Source organism: Necator americanus, chromosome V (genome assembly GCF_031761385.1).
Source record: "Necator americanus strain Aroian chromosome V, whole genome shotgun sequence".
Taxonomy (NCBI): Eukaryota; Metazoa; Nematoda; class Chromadorea; order Rhabditida; family Ancylostomatidae; genus Necator; species Necator americanus.
The window spans coordinates 32,964,073-32,983,985 of NC_087375.1; the positions used below are offsets into that span (position 1 = coordinate 32,964,073).

At 37.9% G+C, this 19,913-nt stretch overlaps 1 protein-coding gene across 1 annotated transcript; it reads right to left on the reverse strand.

Annotated features, from left to right (window-relative positions):
- Positions 1-500: 500 nt before the first annotated feature.
- Positions 501-17,210, reverse strand: RB195_015934 (uncharacterized protein; the record flags this gene model as incomplete). The annotated part of the gene is made up of 7 exons (XM_013437162.2): positions 501-614; positions 2,635-2,700; positions 7,521-7,604; positions 9,872-9,994; positions 10,190-10,294; positions 14,415-14,551; positions 16,952-17,210. The coding sequence occupies 7 exons, from the start codon at positions 17,208-17,210 to the stop codon at positions 501-503; spliced, it is 888 nt and encodes a 295-aa protein (XP_013292616.2).
- Positions 17,211-19,913: the final 2,703 nt, after the last annotated feature.

The following is a 19,913-nucleotide window of genomic DNA, read 5'->3' on the forward strand; positions in this document are numbered from 1 at the left end:
CTCGTGTCTAAGTGGTGAAATGTGCATGTTGTGAGATCGATCTTTTATTTTGCTTACGAGTGTTAATATTTCCCTCTTCGATTTGTCTCTTGTGCATGCAATAATTTATTACACAAAAGCCAGTAATGAATAAAACGCTTTTAATGCATTTGAACACCGAAATGTACCACGCAGAACGTAAATGGTAGAAACCTGCTCTATACATTGAGTTTTTGCGAATTTCGCCGCGAAAGTTCGAGAAATAAAGGGGACATTTACAAGGACTGATGTACAATTAGTATACAGTACAAATTTGCATGTGAAGCGAATGCATATTTGCAGGTCAAATATACAAATCAAAAGAGTAGTGGAACGTTCACCGGCAACAACAATTTCAGGTATGTAATCTAAGCAATGTTTAAAGAGACCGAATTGAATAAGAGGAGGTACCACCACTAGTTGAAAAAAAAGCGTGGATGAAAGTTGTTCTGCGCGATGTGTTGGTGATCACCCTGTTAATACTATAGGTCATAACGACCTAGCTGATGTGCTTTGCTGGTTAACGGTACGTAGATCACGTGTTCGATGACTTTCTGGGTAACCTCTCCATCGTTCTTGTCGACTTGTAGGAAAACCTACAAACAAAATCACACTATGTGGCAGCTATTATTGGCGAAATTTTGAAAGTGCATTAGGTGTTTTTGTTCGTAAGCAATGCGAACGAAAATATTTTCTAGCTTAGTAATTAGACATCTATTTTAACTAATTCTCATGTACGAAGAACGAATCTCAGAGAGATAGAAAAAAAGCTCTACTAAAAAAAAAAGTCAAAGTAAGAAAGAATGTATATTGGCTTGGTTTTGCCATCAACGTCAACTAATGAATCGACATTTGTCGCTGGGAAAGCCGAGAATTTACTGCTTCCTCTTTCTTAACTTTATATTCCTATATTAATTTGAGTCTATTATTTTTCATTCGTTCATTTTTCATTTTGTGGGCCGATTTTAGAAGAATTACGTTCAGTGGAACTCCCTTTTCACAGAAATGTTTGCTAATTATTTCTTAAATGATTATTATGTACCTGTGTTTTCCATCCTGTTCCAGTAATTGTGTTCCTTGTTGTCCCAATGATACGCGCAACGCTTTTTTTTTCTACGAACCTATTTAAAACCACGTTAAGCCAGCGTCATTACGAAATCAACAGCTGCGACCCTTTCGTTTATAGATTCTTTTTCGTCTGAGGTCTCTTTCTCTAGACGCTACTTCTTCTCCTGAGACCTAACCAGCTCACATACGTTACTTGAAATGACTTCAAACTCTGACAATGCTTCCATCTAATGCTATTCTTCTGCTTCCATGTTCAAAACACGAGCATATAGATTTTTCATTGTCGTAGTTGTGCTTCCATATTTTGAAAAATAAAGAAAGGAACGTAGGAGGTGTTATGTTTACAGAGGATTTGAACATGAGACAACATATGTTTGAACGGAACTACAAATATATTACATACCATTGTAAACATTATTCTACACTTCAAGGAAGTAGTCAATGTAGTTTCAAATTACTGACCTGAAGAACCTCTTTCATTATGTTTCCTGCGGTATTCTAATCTTTTTTTTTAAAAATACATTCTCATTTAATGAGTTGCTCTCTCCTTCTCATCGCTACACTTTTTCTGTCACCTTTCTCTCGTTATATTTGATTATTCGCGGTCCACACCACATACATACGGTTTTGAAAGTTGACCTCGCAGTTTGACAAATTTTTCCAATTCCACCTACGGTAAGCGGTATTGAAAGAGTAGAGGGTACACGACCGACATCCTATGAAGCAATTATACACCCACAAGTAATGGAAAATTCTTCGAAAGTACTTTAAAGGATTTTCAAACATTCTCACTTTCATGTAATTCTAGTACTAGTAGTAACAGTACTTCACATTTTATTAATTTTACAACTCATTTCTACTCTATTACATAGTAGGGATCCGGATGCTAATGTTTTTCCCATGAAATGTGAGCCTTAACGACATTCAGCTCCTATTTCCAAACAAAGCAACATGACATAACATCACCTTCTATTGTTTTTTTCTATTGTTGGGTTTTTAAAATCTATATTTGGGGATTCTACGTCGTGTATTTGTTCGTAGTTACTGACAACATTGTCCTTAGCAATGTTCAGAGCTATGAAAACCTGGATTAAATCTTAACCGCGCAGTTTTACAGAAGAGAATAACTTAAAAAATAATGTATATTTTTCTTTTAAACACTTCTGGAAGTGGGATATCTAGAATTACCTATAGAAAAACATTCCTATACTTACAGCGCTATCATAGCATTTTACGAACCAGATCTTTATCAAAAAGTAGCTCTCGTATGTACATAGAAACCAATCTTTTGATGTAAACACAAGGCAGGGAACGTTTCCTGCATGCTTTTTTTTCCGAAAGTCACCATGAATATGTACATACTTGCTATTTTCGTTCTCATCCTCTTTCCTATAAACGAGAGACTAACGTTGCAACTATGGATTTGTTTGAATTTAAAGTCACAAACAAATCCCATCTTGGCAAAATAAGTTTTTACATAATAAAACTTTGCGATAATACTTCTTGTGTTTCTTTTATGAGATATTCAACGTACGAAGTGAAACTAACCTGATTGCCGCTTTCCTTTCCAACGGGAATTAGCATTCGTCCGCCTTCAGCGAGCTGATCGATCAGCTAAAAATTCCATTGTTAGACGTAACTGCTATGCTATCCAGAAAGACCTATTCAATTTATTCTTGTTTTTTTTTGTTCTCTACCTAGTCTTCGCATTTTAAGCGGCAGCTTTATATCTGTAAGTACACCATCAAAATTTAAATATTTTGACTCTTCTAAATCTAGGTACTATTGACGATTTCACGAGTATTTTTATGACATACATTAGGTATAATTCTATGTCGTGGATCTGACATTCTACTGATTTATGATGAATAACATTGGTTTTATTGCTTATAGAAATTACAAGTTATTAATTTTAATCCTCTATGACTAATTTCCTAATTCAGTAATTTTCCTTAGTGGAATTAGTGTGCACTAAAACTGTGAACCTTGTTCATACCTCTCTGAGCACTAAAATTTCAGTGTGATATTTATTAGCAATATTTCGAGAATATTCCGATTGTGGAAAATGCAAAAAATGTTCATTGGGCCTTGTGCTGTGAGAGGCAACTTCCTTCAACTGTTCCACATCCAGTCTTCAACAACATTGACAATTTCTGCAAGACTTTTTCAAACCTCAAACACGCAAAATCACGAGGATTCAACTGAATCCAAATTTATTCGAGAAACAAGTTAACGACAGGACGACAGCTGCGACGTATTTAGTATGCATAGCACACTGTGTTACGTGTACCCAAACTGGTGCCTACAAAAGTACGAAATTCAAAGCAAGTTTATTCTTGAATCTGAAGGGATCACGAAACAAACCGTGATGGTTAGCCTGGATAATTAATAATTACGGGGGTTATTGGCTACCGGGGGTCGAGTAGCACAACACCTACGCCTCTTGTTAGCAGCCTGCTTTTGCCTAGTGATCAAGACCACAACTAAAGGATTAAAAAAGTTCCTGGCGTGTCAATTGGGATGTGTCAACCCGTTTTACTGCAATTCGCAATCGTTGATATTTTAGAACCCGTGTTGGGCTGTACAATGACTGGCGGGGCCAGCCTATGTATCAATTCAGTGTTATTATAGTCCCAGACACACAAATGGTGCCAATTTATCGACCACGGAGAAATGAAGGACTTGGTTGACACTAATGCGGTCTCGAAGCATCGCTCGATTGAGCAGCCACAGCTGAACCTCTTACTGACTGCGCTACACCCGCCCCACGACCACAACTAATTAAAAATGAATAAATTCCTTATAGCTGTGATAGAGCCGCTCCAAGTTTTGGTTCTTTTTGCTTTCTTCTCCTGGTTAATAATGGGATGCAAAAATGTGAATATCCGAAAAAAATTCAAGTTGAGTGATGCATTCGAAGACAGTTTACTCAAAGAGAATGTTGCCATTTTCGTTCGAGACCTGCGACCTTCAGATAAAGCGGAAATTTTGGAAGAAAGGATCTTCCGAAGATTTCATTGCAAGGACTTTGAGAAGTTCAAATACGCTCACTATCCGGAAAGTTTTATTGTAGTACCATTTCCCCCCTCCCCCCAATTTAAAAGCATCACCCCACGAATCTGGGGTGGTACGGATTTCAGGTGAGTTATGCCTATACGGAAATCGAAAACCAATTCGGACGAATCGTAGGCGGGGGCGGGGCGGAATGGTTGCGCACTGCAGCAGAAGCCGCGGTAAGAAACAGCGATCCGGAATCGTCCGTTTACTCTGATACAGGAAGAGATGAACGGAATCATCCTCTTCCGCACAATCTACGACCCCGTCTAGGGATAATTCACCTGAAATCCGTACCACCCCAGATTCATAAGGTGATGCCTTTAATTCTTTCCAGTAAATTCAAAAACGCTCTTAAACGGTGGATGCAACAAAAAACGTGCTTTCCAAATGGTATTCTGCACAAAGACTAAATTGTCAAGTAGATGTAGGTGTGTAAAAACGACCGTACTACACTTTAAGCTTCCCAGAAATTTTCGAATATTCGACCTTTCGAGTGAGTATTTCAATAATTTCACCAGTACGCTAATTTATCTGTCTGGTGGAATAATCGTTCAATTCTACAAGCAAAAAAAGAAGGAGAATAAAAAAAAATAAAGGGGAACAAAAAAACCCGAGTACTGGTAAAGTCGCAAATTTTGATTCCTTTTGCTTCCTCTTAGTCAATAATGGGATGGAAGAAAGTAAATAAAAGAAGAGGGATCTTTTTTTTCAAGTCAAATGATGTATTTAAAGACAGCACATTCAAAGAAAATGTTGTTTTCAATCGAAATCTGTTCAACATCTGGATAAAGTGAAAAGTTTCCAACAAATTTCCCGAATATTTTATCTTTCGAATGTTTTGAAATGCCGTACAAACCAGTTTCGTAAGGGATTCATTTGTCATTCATTCAAGTCGATTTCTAAGGTCGTCTCTAGCATTTTCTTCATGAATATTTTATGACAATCGCATATGTCATTGTTCTTTCGTTGTATGATCATTACGCATCACTGAATCCGAAAGCTCGCTTTGAAAAGGCAACGGAAGCTAGTAAAGTGCACAAGGGGAACAGGGTTCGTCAGTTGTCAATTAGCGTGGGTGGTTGCAAATCTTCCATACGAAAGAATTCCTTATTGTGCGAGTATATCATCTTACGTGCTATACTAAGCAATAATAATAAGGAATCCATTTCTATCGTTATGTATCGCTCGTCTAACTATTCTAAGCGTATCAAGTTAAATCAAATGTTTTGTAGATTAATCCTTATTCTACTTCAGTTACCGCTAATCCGCTTTCATTCTAATTCACTAATGCGAGGTTTATGATCCAAAAGAGAATCAGATGAAGTATAGTTCCTTCATTTTTGCACTGCATTCAATGAGACGAAGGATTTTGAGAGGAATTTCCAAATTTTGCACGAAATTCGATACTTTCCCTAGCGGGAAGTGGATCATTGTTGTTGTTAGTCGCATTTTCCTTGAGTAAACTATGCATAATGTTCGTTTATAGTTTTTCTACTGTTGTAATGACGTAACGACGTTTTTCTAGTGTTGAATAATGTAAACAGAGAATGGAGAGAAGAAAAATAATAAAGTATAATGCCAAATGAAATGAAATGTTAATGAAAATGACCGGAATTACTTGAAATTTCACAACAATACCTAATTTTAGAGATTGAGCCCCTATCAGATTAAGATTAAAAGTCGAAATTTATGTTTTGTGAAAATAGATTAAGAACAATCTGCTGTTTTCCTTCCCTGTGTAATCCCTAAATGAAAGAAAACCAGGCAGTGGTCTAATTTTTTCCCCGCAGTTTTACTTTTGCACCTGGAAGAAGGTAAAGGGAAAATTTTAAAAGCATGGAAAATAATTCAATTATTTGTTCATTAATAAGATTATATGAAGATTTTTTAGGAGATTATTGGTGACAACAATATAGATACCGTATTAGTATTTATTTATACTATTTATTTTTTATTTTCTATCAATTTATTCATTTATTATTTATATTTTTTGTATGTTCAAGCTTTACAGAACACTATTTCATATAAGGGTAAAAGAAATTGCACGTCAATCCTTTTGGGATTCGCCCACGCAGTGGACTTCAGTTCAGAATCGTTTGGTGTTTACGTCGAAGCATGTGCGGCCTATATAATCACTCGTACGAAGTGGTCGACTTATAAAGTCAGTGTTTTTATCCTCCCAGACTAGTTCGGTTACGAATCTTTCGACGGTGTAGTCGCGGCGGGACCTTTCACTGACTACGTTACATCCGTCCTTACTTTATATAAGAGTTCTAAGAACAGGCAATCCTGTTAATACTAACTTAAGGAAGAATCGGTGGACTACAGCGAGATAACGATATTATTATTATTATTACCATTATTATTATGTATTACAAAATCAAGTATTATGAGTATATTAGTATTGAGTAAAAATGTTTATAAAAAAAATGTAAGAGTAAAATCTAAAGTGATTGTTTATTTAGCATAACGACTAGCGAAGATGATTTTTCTAAAAAAAACAGTATGAGGATCCTAATTTATTTTATATAGTGGTCCATCTCCATGCTTCACTGCATCTATAAATGTTCGGCATTAACAGTGAAATGAATGTCCAGTAACATCATTGACGGAACCCGGAGGCAGGCGCTTCATCCACAACTACACATACTAAATCGAATTTACGCAACTCAATCAACCTTTTTACTAACCTCTCGTGAGCATTCATCTGAAGCACTACGCCCCAGAACTTCCAAACTTCAGGTTTTTTTTTTGTTACGTTAGAATTGTATCTCTCTTGATAGAATGCTCTTCCTTCAACTTCTACAGAATTAATCACATCCTGCTCCCATTTTCTCTGTTTCGGTCAAATATTCGGGGATAGTCTTCGTAATATCAGTTTTCTTAACATAGTTTCTGAAACCCGGCTCTTCTGAATCAAACGAAAAATCTCCTAAAAACTCTTGAAATTGTTGGTAATTGATGTTGGATCTGCAGATTTTACACTGTGGATTTAAAACACTTTTTAAACTCTGTACATTTGAAACACTTAAAAAAAATTACCACTCACATTCTATGAGAACAATCTTCAGCTGTAGCTGTTAAAAGAAGCTACATGCGCTCATGTAATATTCTTAATAGGTGCAAAAACAAAGTAAACAATAGCGACACGGTAGTAAAATAATAATAAAAAATAAATAAATAGAGTGAATATTTCATACGTGTGCCACAATACGTTGCCTAAGTCCGAAGTTGCTATCAAACTACCTTACCTATTCTAACCATCTATTTCCACTCTTATGCCGAACACTTCCATTAATAAAGAAAAAAATTAAAACAATGAAAATAAGGCAGCACAGCTAGTTCAAAGCAATATTTTGTGAAAACTGTCTACTTACCGGTTGTGGTATCGTTTCAGCTGCAGCGCCTACATGTATAGCGTCATATTTGCGATCCAAGGGATATCCTTTGCGACCATCACCCTTAAAGGAAAAAGAATTTTCCCTCGAGGAAAAAAACACTTATTGGATCTACACATGGGTTCGTAACTACGTTTGTCCGCGTTTTCATCTATGATGCGTTATATGTATTAGTAGTTAGAAGCAGTTCTAAATACCTTCCTTTAACAAAAATCTATAAGATGGTGCATCATCCAGATTATCGGAGTCGGAGATTATTGGAGATCTGACAAACATACAACTTTTGCCTTCTTTTTTTTGTGAGGAACCAAGTATATATAGTCCAGTACGTACATAAGAGGCCATTTTCCCACTTTTTTTTGTGTATCTGGCGCGTGGGACAAACAAATCGACTTTTACTAGCTATATCTGTGTTATACACGAAAAGAATAAACGCAGTAAACGCATAGGTACAAAAAGCTTTTAAAAAATCAAGTAATCATCAAAAAGAGCACTTGAAAAGTGTGCGGCTCACGGTTAAGCCGCGCTGTCGTCAAAGGGTTAAATGCCAGGAAAAATATATGATTTTTGACGAGTTACTTTCTTTTTTAAAACCAAATGTGCTTGTCACGAATAGTAGTTCAGTAGCGAATCCTTGGAAGGAGCATATCGCGGAATTGAAGATATAAAGTTCGCTCAATTCCCCCCAGTAATCCCGAAAAAGCGCACGGAACAACCTTGTGTGGGCCCATCTCCTCAACGCTGCAACTTGTTACACGATAGAATGCGGACAACTCCGTCTCTGTCCAACTGCTGCGATCCAAACAGTGTAACTCAAATAACTCAATTTTTTAAATCTTCTTTCTTATATCTTGTCTTTCTTTCTCCTACTGGGGCTTAAGCGTTGAAAACTGGCAAAAGCTGGTGCCCCCCCCCCCCCTTTGGGATCACCCACCCCGGGGTTTCTGACGTACAGGGTTCTGGGTTAAATGCATCACCCCACGAATCTGACGTGGTATGGATTTCCGATGGACAAACCCTATATGGAGTCGTATATTGCAGGATCTGGGGTGGTTCCTTTCATCTCTCCCTAATCCTAGTTTAAAAAAAACGGTGCGAAAGACTCTGTTTTTCACGACGATTCTAGTTGCAACGCTCCACACTTGTACACGCGCCGCATTCAGCTGCGCAGCGGTTGGAAGCCAGTGAGTTCTCCTCGACTGCCTATTCAAATGAAACCTACGAATAGGTTGCTGAGGGGACGATAATGTGTATATAGAATAGCGTTCTAACGCTGAACTGAAGCGGTTTCCACGGTAGGACGATTAGGGAGAGCTGAGCGGAACCACCGTTGATCCAGCAATCTACAACTTCATCTCCAGCTTTTGTCGCAGATTCCACACCACGTCAGATTCGTGGTATGCTGCCTTTAAGTCAGTGCAAGCAAACCCTGGCAACCGTTGTTCTAGTATACCGTCCTGGACTAAGGGAAAGGATGTAGTGCGAAAGATTTCTCACATTTTGTAGCAGTAGAATGACTTTGCGGAATTCTAGTGAGCTCAGTTCTTTTTTGTTTTTGTTTACGGCACATCTGTTGGTGTTTTCGAATAAATAAATAAACACCAAAAGCTGTCCCGTGTGCTTAATTTCAAAGGTGTTACTGAATTCCCAAAATCGTCTATTTTGTGATGCGTTGCCTCCAAAACATACAGGAGACATTTATGGCCGACACCGGTAAATTGAAGGTTTGCCACTGCGGGACTGAATCGGTATTACTAATCCATCGAAGATGATGACATGCCATCACTGAGAAGTTCGTCATTAGTGGAAAACTGGTGACGAAACCAGTCGTATAATGTGTAACCTTCGGCTAACGGAATCCGAGAAAAGGATATTCTAAAATGAAGTACAGAATATTTTTAGAACACATAAGATTTTTTTAGGACGCATTTCGGTTGCCCATTACATTCGCGTTTGCTGTTATATTTTACTTACTAGCGAGATAGCTTTTATCCTAATGGTTTTAAATATTTATTCCTAACGGAAAGTTAGGTTAATGTGCTCATAAACATTTTCCTTAAATCCATCCAACAGTTAGGAAAGGCGGTTTCTTGACTAGCTAATTTTCTCTCTCGAAAACATATCTTAAGCCCTATTTCCAGTCCCAAATGAATACAAATATTAGGAGAGAACTGAAAAAAATGAAAAAATGAATGAGTGAACAGAAAAACAAAAACAAAAACAAAAAAACCCGCGCACTAGAAATCTTAAATGATTGACACGCTATCTAGTATGCAGTGTGTTTCAAATGTCAGACGACCCTCAACAACCTCACTGAAAAGTTCACTCACCTCAACAAAACGTACTTGTCCATTGTTGATGAGATTGGCATGGTGCTTCATTGTATTCGTTTTCGCTAATTCTACCAATTCGGGAATGTGATCGATGCCTACCACTTTCCCGTTGTTACCGATCTGTAATTATGGTTTGTTCATATAACATATGAATCGCGTTTCCGGGACCTTGCAGGATTTGTTCCCTTCCCTTTTTATGGGAGTACGCTCTTTTCTTCTCTTTTCTGTATAGAGTTTGTTCTTTGATTGAACCACTAAAATTCTACTCAATTCTCCACAATTTTGTTGAACTTGTAGACGTCTACAATAACCCACCATAAGTGCCATACAAACTGTCAGATAGCCAGATCCTGAGCCGACATCCAGTGCATATGCTCCATCCACTAGATGATTTTTCAGGTATTCCAATGCGGCAGCATGCTGAAATCGAGAAGAACAGTGAAATGGATGTGTCTTTTTGTGATGAGTACCATCAAAAATGTTGTGACCATCCGCCTATGACATTTTTTTCGTTTTATCCCTTTAAATAGCTTACGGAACAAGCAAATAACACAAATGAATCCTGCTGTAATCCTATAAATGTCCTTTTTCTCAAAATACTGACGTGAGCGAAACTTTTAACCGAAAAAAGAGAAAGAGAAAGTAGAAAGAAGACCTGTAATGGATATTTTATTACTAATATGCTCGGTCCTTTTTTTTTGCGTTCTTCGTGATAGTTTGGATTGTAGCGGACTAGTGTTTTACTTTTTCTCATGGATTATGTGGTGGAGGAATTCCACTCCCACAAATGATTTAAAGGCATCACCCTACGAATCTGGAGTGGTACGGATTTCCGGTGGAGTATTCGTATACGGGATAGTAGATTATGGGGAGGAGAGTGATTCCGTTCATTTCTTCCTAATTGCCGTAGAAAACGGCCCGGAAGATACGGCTTCGAGCGTTCCGGTGCATTTTTTCTACAAGGGGTTTGATTGGAGCGCGCCAGCTCTGTGCGGCGCCGTATCTTCTGGGGCGTTTTTTCGGCAATTAGGAAGGAATGGAGGGAACCACATTCCTCTCCATAATTTACTATCCCGTATACGAATATTCAACCTGAAATTCGTACCACTTCAGATTCGTGGGGTGATGCCTTTAACACACTGCTTTTTTTTTCTGTTTCCTTTAGTCAGACTTTCCAAGATCCAAGATTACCGATAAAGTTTTACTGAAGAAAACGAACATTCACACAATTTCCTGGTAGCAATTAGGATACCATTTGAGGATTAAAGTTAAAAGGATAAAGTACACTGCGTTAATCAATCCCGATGGGGATGCGACTATGCGTTCGACTTCAACTCAGACTTTGAGGTCTATGGACGCGTGTGCAGCTCATAAAATGACTTGCGAGGGCTAGCCGATGTGCCCAAGCTAGTGTTTTTGTTCTCCCACACAAGTCTCCGTATCGATTCATCGATCCCAAAATGATGAATAGCTTCGTTGGCACCGGGAAGGTTCCGAACCATCGACCATGCTGTCGCTGACGAACCTCTTGCCAAGTGCGCTACACTCGCCCTTTGAGGACTAACAAGAAAAAATCTTGATGTCCGATGTGTTTGAGGCAGAACTCGTTGTTCACTTCGAAGATACCTATTCCTACACAATTTTCACGGATCGAAATGAAATCGAAACAATATGTCCCTCTACAATGCGATCTTTTCAATTCGATCTGACAAGCTGACGACTGCGTGACTCATCGTTAGGTCACACTTTGAAATGTTTTGATAAAAGTATTCAGAACATCGAGATTTTTTTTTCACGCTAGTCCCTCAGAATACATAACTGTGATATCGTAGCATATCGCAAGCGGGCAATAAAATACATTTACAATCTCCAGTAGCTTTATCACCTCCATTTTATTACCTTGTCAGTGAGAAACGTCTTCAACGATTTCAAAAGCGTGAAAATGCGTGCGCACGGTCGCAAGTGTCGCATCCTTCATAGATCTTATGAATATTCGTTTGCATCAATTATTAATAGTTCATCTCCTTCGCGAAGCGTCACTGTAATATCACGGAAGTGCAAAGTTGACCAAAAACAGAAATTCCACAGCTGCACTCCGCTCCTTCATCTATGGTTGACTTTAGTCGAACTGGCCTAAAAGATACCGGTCCTGAAGTCGTCCGGAAGCTGTATATTAGCGTAGGTTTCTGATCTACTTGCTTTTTTTCTGGATTAACGTCTTCAGGTCTGCCACCTTACCCACCGCCTCGACGGGAGCCGACCTTACGGCTCACTACTAATTCTGTACTATCGACCTTGCTAACGGCTCACTTTTAATTCTATACTATCGACCTTGCTACTGTCGCTTAATTTTCCATCTTTGTCAATAAAATATCGCTGTTATGCACCTCTTGTCCCCATTTCGAACCAGTCTCCACAAACAGTCGTCGTCGAACTGCTGTCACCCAAACAGAGTCATTAGGCTTCACTCTCCTTATCTACTGACTGGGAACACTGATAAGCAGTTCATTTTCCTCGAGAACATCATGAATAGGGCATTTTTTTACTGCCAGATTTTAGTTCTTTCCTTCTGAATGGAAATAATATAGTTGCTTACTTTTCTTCTAAGTTTTCCAATCTTCTAGATTCACAGCAAAATAACGTCTCAATTTTACCGAAATAAATAAGCTTTTCATTCCGGCTTAGAGAACATGATATACGTGAAGAATCTTTTTTTTCTAATTTATGGTTTGATTCTCGGAAATTTAGCAGTAAACTACTTAGCCTCACTAGATTTTCAACACCTAACCCCTCCATGGATACACATCTACAAGCTATAGAGGGGTTAGGAACTTGTGGCTTACGTTATTCTTCTATTACGGTACATGTATACGCGTACGACTCAGGAATCCTGCTACCGATTACCCGTACTCTTATCATCTTCTCGCTTGGCCAACAAAAATGGACAAAATTGAGTTTAATCCTTAAATTAAGTTTAAGTCTCGTTCTGTTAGAGAAGTGGAAAATCTCTTCTCAGTTGACCAAATTCGATACCGCCCTCAAATCGTCATTTTTGTTAGTACACAGCATTGACTGCATTTTTCCCCTGATTTTTGTTCCTTCTAAAACTTTTTTTTTCGACTATAGATTTCCTGAGCCTTAAACTCTCAAAAGAAAAAAAAACTTAGGACATTTGTTGCTCTCTCTGCGCACAATCATTCATCATTGTTCGTTTTTGTTGTTAAGGGGAAAATGGAAAGTATACTTATAATCAGCAAAATTCGCCCTGAACGCTAACTATTCGCTGCCGTAATTCTAGCTACGTATACACTACGGTAGCTCAGTTCACAAATTTTTATTGGGACTGTTTCTTACGTTCTCATATCCTCATTAGGCCTTTCTTCTCAATTTTCATCCAAGAACTCGTCACAAGTTTGATGAGAATGTTTTTTCTTCTTTAACAAAATGTTGTTATATATCTTTTACCCGAGACCGCTATGTAATTTCTCAATCACATTTTTCAACCGAACATTCGTCTCGGAGTCGGAGGATTCCCTTGCCGCACATTCAAACGTCTCCTTGCTGGCACTACACTTCGAACTTCGCCTTTCATAGCGCTTTGGTTTTCTTTAAAGGCATCACCCCATGAATCTGAGGTGGTACGGATTTCAGGTGGAGTATTCGTATACGGGATCGCAGATTATATAGAGAAAGGTGATTCCTTCCATTTTCTTCCTAATTGCCGTAAAAAAACGGTCCGAAAGATGCGGCGCGTGCACAAGGCTGGCGCGCTCCAATCGAACCAGTTGTGGAAAATAGCGCACCGGATCGCTCATAGCCGTATCGTCCCTGCCGTTTTTTACGGCAATTAGGAAGAAATGGAAGGAATCACCTTTCTCTACATAATCTACGATCCCGTATACGAATACTCCACCTGAAATCCGTACCACCTCAGATTCGTGGGGTGATGCTTTTAATTGTATCAATCGGACATCACTTGGACGGAGATTTTCTGCTATTCATATCTAACACGTTCATCTTTCTAATGCGGTAATGGAAATATTTCTTTTCCTCCTCAAATATCATCAACAAATTTGCTAAGCTGATGCTCACCCTCTGTCCTTTCCTTGATATATTAGCTCAGCTTCCCCTGCGGCGACGAAGAAAATGATATCATCGCATTTTGAAAATTGAGTGGAGGGCAAGAACATGAAGAAGGTTCAAACAAAGTTTTCTCTTCACCGATGCAAATAGGTTTTTTTTCTAATCACAAGGGAAATGTGTGTTGAAATGTGCATAGCGTAGCGATGGTGAGCTGTACAGAAATGTTCATCAACTGGTAACAGTTCTTCAGTACAATAATTTTCTAAAAATTGTAGTAAATTGAACCCATTCTGTGTAGCGCTAAACAGAAATTATGACTCTTGAGAAAATCCTCAGTCGATGAATCATAATTTCTATAAATTCTGCTTCTATTTCTATTTTAAAGAGTCTGTTATAAAATTTGAAAAAAAAAACCGTAGCCTACAATAAAATAGAGCGGAGAAGTTCAGCAGCATACCATATGAGGTGCGGAAATTGTAGCATTCCATCCAATGCCTTGTGGCTGATCCATATATGGTGATCGAGGTGAGAAATCGCCACGATCTACTGCTAACATAGCTTCACGGACACGTGTCGATGAGAAAATACCTCCTCCTTAATTGAAATGTTTCACATAAATCAGCAAAGTTCACATTTTTGATCTTTGCACTCTTGTCATATAAATTGTGCTTTTAGGGAATGAGGAATGTTATTAATAAGTTATTTTTAGCAGAGGAAATGAAAACGGATAAATCGTAAGGCAACATTGAACTAATATACTTGTCAGAAATTTGATCATGCCTATAAAGGATGTTAACTAAACAATTTAAAAGTGCATGCTGGTTTTTTTTTTCTTCGGAAGTTTTATTTTTATTTCCGCTTATTCCTTCTTCATATTCAGGCTGCTAAACCCAATGGTTTCCTTTTTCTCTCGAAAAATAATGTAAATTAACTACTGGATGGTTCAACTCCTTCTCAAAAAGACGACCTCGGTACTTCCAATTTTTAAAATTTAGAATCAGAAAACAGTCATGCTGGCCAATTCCAGGAAACACTGGATAGCGTATTAATTAAGACCTCAATTCATGTTTTGCTACAGCTGCTGTCGATTGGATGACAACATGTTCGATTAAAATGGATGTCAAATAGCTCATTTTAGCTTAGGAATAATATATAAATATATAGCTCTTAAATATATTATGAATATATATATATATATATATATATAATATATTTAAGAGCTATAGAAGCTTAATGTTGTTTTCAAGATTTGTTATTACGTCAGCTTATCCTTAATTTCTCGGTTTTCCAGTAGTTGGGCTATTTACGAAAACCGCCCTTGAGATAGCTCCGCTGCTAAAGATGAAGAGCGCTAGCTTTTATAAGTAAGTAAAAGCTGAACCGCCTCAGCTTAGTTCGGCTCTAAACGATAACTTTGTATCAGTTTAGTAGCGGTCGTTGTTGTCTGATGTTAGCTTATTTCCGGTTTTATCTCTTCGGAATCATCTCAGGGTGAAATTGAACGAGATGTTTTCGTAAAGAGTCCATTTTTGGGTCATTCTATCGAACAGTGTTTTTGTTGTGTTTTTCAGATATTCACAAGTTGTCTCCGAAGCTATTCCGGATTGCAAAAGCTAGTTTCTTTACTTTTTCAAACCATAGTCTTATAATTACATCTCGTTCCACTAGAATATTTTTTCTATTTCTGGAGTAGAGTCTATAGTTCCGACGGAACCGATAGGCAATGCAGTTAGTGAACATGACTAATATAAGCAAAGTATCCTCAAAAAAATTAAAACTATCATTATCTCTATTATACTGTCAACTAGCCCAAGAAAAAAATTCACTCACTCTTGTGTGACCTGGTAGATACTGGAAATGTGATAAACCTAACCTAAAACTATACGATTTATTTTGGAAAAGGATCATCCTAGGAAGTATGTCTATTTCTATCAGAAGTTTGTTAGGAATGATTTCAGAATGTTCGGAAAATTGTCCTAGTAAATTTCGAACGATTTACTGATCTCATTTGTTTAGTTATGTATTAGATGGCTCAAGAATTCATGAAAACGGTCGTTAGATGTCCTTAATTAACGTCTAAAACAAAAGTGAAATCCATAAAAACAGGGATAAAGGGTAGAAATGAAGAAAAAGTGGATCGTTTCTTCTCCTCCGAGAGAATTCATTTTTAGATCAGCCTGCCCTGGGATAATGTAATTTAAGTCATACTAACTAAAGTAATGATGTCTTAATACGTAATAGAGTAATCAAACTACTACTGATACTCACACACATCGCAGCAGATTTTCTGATTAGCCACAGGTTGACCTCACCCTATCTCATTAATGAGTAATTCACACATGGGTTACACATTCACTGGGTAGGTCACACTTTAAAAAGCGATTTTTTCTTTCAAAAACATCGGCAATTTTTTTCCACAAAAATCCAGAGAACATATATTGTCATACACGTGAACAAGGAAATACATTTACAAAATAGCTCTACAATTTTTACATTCCTCAAGAGCTCGCAAATCTTGCGCCCCTTCAAGCGTGAAAATGCCCATTCTCACCCACCAAAATGTCGGCATTCAACCAATCCCCAGCTACATCTTTGCAGTTGAAGCTCCCCTAATTACAACGGTTTAGATGGGCTTTCTCCGTCTAAAGGTTTTTCGACATACTGAAGACTAAAGTCAACATTGCTTGTTGGAACAGTTTCTGATATCCGTCATTTTTGTGTAGAGAATTCTCAGCAAATAAACGTTTGGAACTGTCATTAGTGACGAAATCACAGCGAAAACAAAAAAAAAAGTTGAAGGAAAGATTTTGAAAATGATTCAAACCAAATATAGAAAGAAATTCAACTATCAATCAACATTGCGATTTATGTGCATGCCATAATGTCGCACTTAATGGGTCATTGAAAGGTAATTATCGCGTTAGAAAATATGGAAAACGTAGCCAATTAGAGAAAACAAGAGCGTATAGCAAAAAGAAAATCACAAACGCTTACTTTCAAGATTTCGTACGAGTTCCTCGTTGGTGTTGCCGCTACATCGCCATGCCATTCTGCTGTTTGATCGGATCGCTTCTGTAGAGCGTTGTGTTAGGCGACGAAATACGGTTAGAGCTTGTTGAAGGGTGACGCGCTTTTCGGGCATCAACGTGTTAGCGGCAACAAGTGATGCGATCAGTACGACTTGCACTGCGATCGCACGTCGCCACGTGAAGAAAAGCCTGAACGAGCTGGTCAGGCAGCGGCGTATTGCCATTTCTGCGTGTTCGTTCGTTTGTGTACGTGACAGAGACAATCGCTGAATAAAAACGATTACGACTAGGAGCATTTTGTACGCTTGCGGAATTGTGAAGAATAAAAGATGCAATGAGAAGTATGAAAGTCGCTCGTTTTCACAATCTACGACATTGCATACTGGATTCTAGTTGTAGAAGAGTGCGAACGAGCGGTGACTTCTCATTCCCACATATCCACAAGTGCACAAAAAGCCATGTGTGGTCCTTATGCACGTTGAAAACGTTTGTTTCTGCTTTCAAAAGTGCATTTCCAATCCGTAGTTCGAATAGCGAAAACACTTTGGCACGAGGTTGCAGTATTCACTGAGAGCTACTGAGATTCATAAGAAGCTAAGTCTTCGTGAACACGGAGAATTAGCAAAGTTCCATGGCAAAACTTGACAGGTTGCACTCTTTCAGCCCAATCAATCGATGGATTTTACCACGCAATTGATTGTTCGCTCTAAAGAAATCAGGAATATACGTCATTACGATGAAACGAAAACAACTAAATGGGAATGGTCACTACACAGTTAGTGTTAAATATGTTTCGCGTAGGAAATGAAATAGAAGTGTTAGAAGCAAAAAAGGAAATAGTGGAAAGTGGTGGATGATGAAAACTCCCGCATGTACCAGGGCACAGCACTAGTGTCGTCAATAATCAAGATGAGTCAGCGTGTATGAGTTAGTGACTAGATTGAGCTTCTTATCACTTTCTCATTCGAAAATAAAAAGTTAGGAGAAATTCCGGAAGATGAGAAAAAACGCACCCCAACACATTTCGCCCCTTAATATCGAGTCTGTAGCGATTGGTCTCCGATTACAAGATATAGATGCCTGGAAAATGAAAGGCTTACCGAATCGGTTGAGGTTCAAAATAAGGTTTGAGCTCCATTACTCATATAGACGCATCTCGTGCTGCGCCCTGCTATCTACATACTACTCCCAGTGTACCACTCATTTTTCGTAATTCTCAGCAGAAATTGAGGAATCTCAGGTATATTCATAGAAATTTCAGCCCTTTTTGGAGTCAAACGTTGGAAAATTTTGATTCGAAATTGTTCAAGGAAACCAAAATCTGCTGCTTATGTCACCAAATAAATACAGTTACTTGGGGGTAAAAATGTTGTTTATCACTCAGTCACTGTTTTTGAAAATGTTTACTTTGCTAGGTGACTGTAACGCTTAAAAATCCCCGATTTTTTTTTTTGCTTTTTTATATGAATGCTACTTAGGGTTTGTTTCGTAACTCTGCATCGGCTTTGCAGAAATTGAAGGAAAATTTCATGACGATCCAGGTTTGCCCTTTCTGTTTCCACTACCCTTAGTTTTCAGATGTAATTAACAGATTTTGTTTGCGAAAATTGGCCATGGCACTAACACATACCCCGAAACGCTATCCTCCTTGCACAGTATGTGCAAAGTATATGATTAGAAAGTAAAAAATAACAGTTGCTGGGCTTCCAACCCTTCAATAAATTTCCAATGAACGCGTTTTTTAAAATTTATTCAGAAACAGTGCACATATTAACATTAGAATGTATTAACGCTAACATATAATTAAAACAACAAAAATTAACCTATCTGTACATTGACAACGTAGGATTCAAAAAAAAAAACAAACAAACCTAATTTCTTCAATGTTTTCACCGTTCTTCTAAGCCTATTTTGCGTTCGTTCAGCATATCTCATCACGTTCTGACAGCAAAGATTTTCAAAGATCAATCCTATTAAACGGTGAGATTCTCCGACACGTGAAACGCGCACAAAAACAGGTGTATGTCCCAAACAAAACGACAAGTACGTAAAGCAGAAAAATAAAAAGAAAGCGATAAGCGTTAAACAACAACGAAGGCAACAAGGGGAAAAAAGAAACTTATCGCTATGAAATATCAAAGAAGAAAAGAAGTTGTGAATTGCGAAGTCGAATACGTTCCATTTTCGCTGAAAACGATTCTTCTCCAACATTCTTTAATCAAAATTATTTTAGTTTATTAAACGAAAAACTCGAGAGCTGAAAAGTGTAGTACATACGTTCGATATATTTAGTTATAGCAAAATTCCTATCACTTTTTCGAATTTCTTACGGATTATTCATCGTATGATATAAATTATCCTAATAATAAGTTATTATACGTCTGACAAAATCCTAATTATAAATAATTATCCAAGTTCCAGTTAGTATGAGTGAAAGTCAGCTGTCTTCGAGGGCGGTGAGACGTCACTGAGAGAAAAAATGCCAACAATGCTGGCGTTTTTTTTCTGGATTTTGAATTCCACTGCATATGAACTTAGCAAAGCATTCAACGTTCAAGCACATGAACATAAAATTCCTAAGAGAAGAGGTTTTTGAAAGGGAGAAATGAACTATCAAGTGATCCATGACGTTCAGCGTTATCATAGCGGCATCAGAAAAGCATTTTTTTCAAAAACAATAAGCAGCAGATTTCTGCTACTGCTAGAGCTCAGCAGTAATGAAAGTATCCATCAAATTTTCCCAAAAACTTACGGCCACCAAACGTCAAGCCGACCCTCCAGTGAGCTTGTGATCAGCAGCGATGAGCGACAAACAAACGGACCACTCATGATATTTATGGAATCCTGGAAAAATTCTCATTTTTGTAGATCTTATGATTTTCAACGTAGGTTACTATTTACGTTCCTTTATTTTATATCCTATCTAT